The 4,006-nt window shown below is 40.9% G+C and overlaps 1 protein-coding gene across 1 annotated transcript; it reads left to right on the top strand.

Annotated features, from left to right (window-relative positions):
• The first annotated feature begins 1,688 nt into the window (after window positions 1-1,688).
• LOC120950991 (protein stunted-like) lies at window positions 1,689-2,765 on the top strand. The gene has a single exon (XM_040369443.2). The coding sequence runs from the start codon at window positions 2,521-2,523 to the stop codon at window positions 2,698-2,700; it is 180 nt and encodes a 59-aa protein (XP_040225377.2). The 5' UTR covers window positions 1,689-2,520; the 3' UTR covers window positions 2,701-2,765.
• The last annotated feature ends 1,241 nt before the right edge of the window (window positions 2,766-4,006 follow it).

Below are 4,006 nucleotides of genomic sequence, written 5' to 3'. Positions count from 1 at the left end.
TCAGCGAATCATAATTTTTTTACGCATAATTAACTACACGCCCGTTATGAGTTCAAAACTCCCTGTCCCATGTCCTGACTATCTCGTAAGAGCTCTTGGCCTGACTATCCTGTTAGGGGTAATTAATAAATCATAGATCATAGGCCTTGGCGGACAACAATTGTTGCGTCAAAAGTAGAAGAATCCTACTTCATTTTAATAGTTAGTCTAGGGATTAGGGATGATATTAATATTTGATTATTTGATTCCATATCTATAATTATTTATAATACAGAGCACTTTTAAAGGCCATAGTAAGTCGATAATTTGTACATTGTACATCGATAACATTACCACGGGCACATATAACAAAAAATACACGAATATTTAACAAATCTTCATGCTCAATGTTTGGGTTTGTTTGCGCCACAAACAGTAGCTTTCAGAGCTACTTAGCTCAGCTAAGACGGTCGACCCTCTCCACGTGAAGTACGGCACTATTCATAGCGCATTAAGACACTTCCTATCGCACAAGCCTGCGGTATCCTGTGTCGGCTCAGCAGCCACAAACAATGTGGCGTCATTTCACACCTCTTCAGCATTTCCTGTTCAGTTTCATGTGTTCTGCAAGATCGGTCAGGAGTTCATGTGATCTGCAAGGAGTATGTGGAATATGCTTCCACACACAGCATAAGCATTGTACCGTGACATCCTTTTCGCCACCGCAGCAAAATATATCTTAGGATGGTGTAGACGAAGAATAGCGTTTGATTTGAGTCCTGGCTTTACTTTAGGTTTAGGTCCCCAAAAGCTGCGAATGATCCTGGTGTGTCGTTTTACAAACAGGTAATAGTTTAGTTATTTGAATTGAAGGCAGTCAATTGAAAAGACGACCTACATTAGCAGTTCTCATCAGCAGGAGTGACTTCCGTTTTGATCAGCAGCTCTATCAAGCAATCTTTGCGAATAAAGATTAGCTAATTTCAGTTCTGGCGCTTATTAACACTGCGATGTAGTGTTTTAGAGCCCCAAGGTACAATTGAGCACAACTTCCTTGCGAGCCGTAGATTCCAAAAGGATCTGTGACATAATAGTAATGTAGCCTATACAGGATTTAGAGACTTATCGGAGAAGTACTACACAGCTGAACAGTCGGAGTTTTTGCTACAGGGTCCGGTACATTTGAGGCTTGAACCCATGACAGGCATGTTATTAAGTTGTGCCCGTTGACAATTGTACCACAGGACTGCAAGAACACTGAACATCGTTTTAATCAATTTTCGTATCCTTCACAAGGACATTTTTGGAATCTTATGGAACACAATGATAATATAAATTCAAAAGTCCTAATTTTCAAAATCATCTGGCGCGTGTCAATGATCATTGCCACACATTCTAGCAGATGATCATACCGCTCGATGGGATAAGACAGATATGCTATTTGTCTTCCTCGAACCAGATAAATAAAAAAGGATGTGTTGTCGTTCCATCAGCTAAGTATGATCCTGTTGCGATATGGATTCATTTCCAATCCTTGACAGCAAGATGGCTGACAGCAGATAGCTGGATTAGCTGTAGCAGAAGATCAGGCTGACAAATGTGCAACCACATTAGCACTGCTTCAAGACACAAACGCTACGAGCAGTGTATCGGTAAGAAGATAGATTAAGCTCACTGTCGCATTGTTTGCTTTAGCCGCGTAAGAAAATCCGACCAGGAGGAAGCCACTGCTTACGGAAAATGTAACAAAAATATCATTTCGGTTTCGGATATCCCAGATATTCCTTTCAAGTCTCTTCCCTCCTAAACAACTCGCTGGCTTTGTGTCTCCGGCGTATGTGCGGTTACGGTGCCCATTGTAGTGCTGGTTGTTGGCATTATCCACGGTGTCAAAATTAGAGCACCCGATCGAGGAGCATTATGTGTCAAAAAGGAAAAAAAAACACACACACACGGCCAGCCACTCCAGTCAAGGTGCGCAAGTAAGTAGTTTGGTTTCATCGCGCAGCTATTATTTGTTCGCCACAACACATAAGCCGGCCCTGTTAAGCGAGACATAAACAAACGATGCCAAACACCAAATAGGCCCAACCGGAAGGGCTGTTGTTTGGCACAGTCTTCGGGGTGAGAAATCTGCTCATTCAAGCGATGCGCCCGCTCCGTCTGTCCCGAAGCGAGGCACACTCGGTGTGAAAATGTGCACAGAAAAAGATGTGTGAAAACGGATCATTAGCGCAGCAGGCGGTGAAATAAATGCGGTAGGCACGGTTTTCGCAAACCGCCCGACAGCCGACAGGAAAAAAGGTGTTGTTATTCTGGCACGGTACAGCTTGTTCGGTTCGGTTGAGTGTGTTAAGTGTTTAATAATTCGAGGTGTATGTTATAAATTACGCCAGGAAATCGGTTGAAGTGATTGATTCTAGATATCGATTGCTGCCAGTCGGAGAGAAAACCGGGGGGAAAACGGTGGTTGCCAAGCTACCAAACACCAGACGGATAGATCCACTCTTGGAGGCTTTTTCTCAAAATCTGTGCCACAACATGGCCGCTTGGAGAGCTGCTGGATTGAATTACATCAACTACTCCAACATTGCCGCCCGAATGGTGCGAAAAGCGTTGAAGCCAGCATTGCGGGCAGATGCCGCTCGACGGGAAGAATCGCACATCAAAATGACCAAGTGGAAGGATGGAAAGTCGGAGAAGTCGGCTACGGAGGCGTAGGGAGGAGCTATCGTGGGGATAGATAAACATGCTTGTTAAATAAATTTGAGAAAATATTTGAGTTATTTGGCTGTACTCGGGAGCTTTTGTTTTATCGTGCCCTTAAAATAGGTTTTTAAATTTTCAGGGCTTTTATAAAAGAGTACATTGAACCCCAGATCGTTGGATTAAAAGTCCGACGCTCTACAGACTGAGCTACCCGGGCTCTTATCTCCAGTAGAAATATTACATTTCCGGGCCACGTGGGCAAGTTCCATTGAAATTGATATCATATGATATCATGAAAAATTGATATCATCTTGAGAGTTTATTAAGCCGTGTTCACCAGTTGGCTTTCGGCTGGTTTGATATTTTAAGCGGATGACAATGCTATGTATATCCTGCGGCTCGACAGGCCTTGAAAGATTTGGATTCTTAAGTATTTTTACCGCCCCATACCTATTGCGACCATAATTCACACTTTTCAGCACAACATACAGCAAGACGCATAGTTTTTGGACCCACTGTTCCTTTCATATAAGTCCCCTAACCTTGATCTTCACCCCGGCTACTAAGGATCTTAAAAGTTGTGTTTGATGTTTGCATTGGATCTTGAACATCAAATACGACACAAACTATTGGAATGATATATTGGTTGTTAAGATACGTATTACATAGTCACGTAGTTTGCTTCAATTTACTGTCTAGATGCTAGAAAAGTACTATACAAATCTTTAAATTAAGAGATTCACTTAAAATATTTATCTGCATTTTAATTAATTTTGGACGTGAAAATTAACGTTACATGAAATAATATAATTAACATATCCATTTTTTTGTTACTGTACTACTACTAAGGAACTTTAAAATCACATAAAGCTTAAACTTATGTACAGAAATGCATTGGTTTTTTGTAGAACTGTTGGGCAACAATAAGCCTCATCAGTAAAAACATACTAACCGAAACAACAGCTAAAAATTCTAAGTTTAGAAAAAGAACAGGCAATAGAAAGATTTAAGATACTTGAAATTTAAACCAGGGATTGCTGTTTTGAAAGTGTGGTTGGATAAAATTTAGGTTTTGAAAATGATCTCTTCGATTTGAATAAACTTTAAAAATGGATCCGTATGATGCAGTCTTGCCAAACGATAACAACATGATGTGCTCTTACTGATTTATCCTTTATTCCACCTTTAGTAGCACGGTATCCAGCATGTTGAAAGCAACTGATGTAACATATTCGTTTGAGTTACAGTTTACCAAACCACCGTGCACCGTTTGTCATTCTTCAGGTGATTTAACGATCAACTAACGCTCAAATCACCC

This window comes from Anopheles coluzzii, chromosome 2 (genome assembly GCF_943734685.1).
Source record: "Anopheles coluzzii chromosome 2, AcolN3, whole genome shotgun sequence".
Lineage (NCBI taxonomy): Eukaryota > Metazoa > Arthropoda > Insecta > Diptera > Culicidae > Anopheles > Anopheles coluzzii.
The sequence above is the reverse complement of the archived record's forward strand: the minus strand, read 5'-3'. Positions and strand labels throughout refer to the sequence as shown.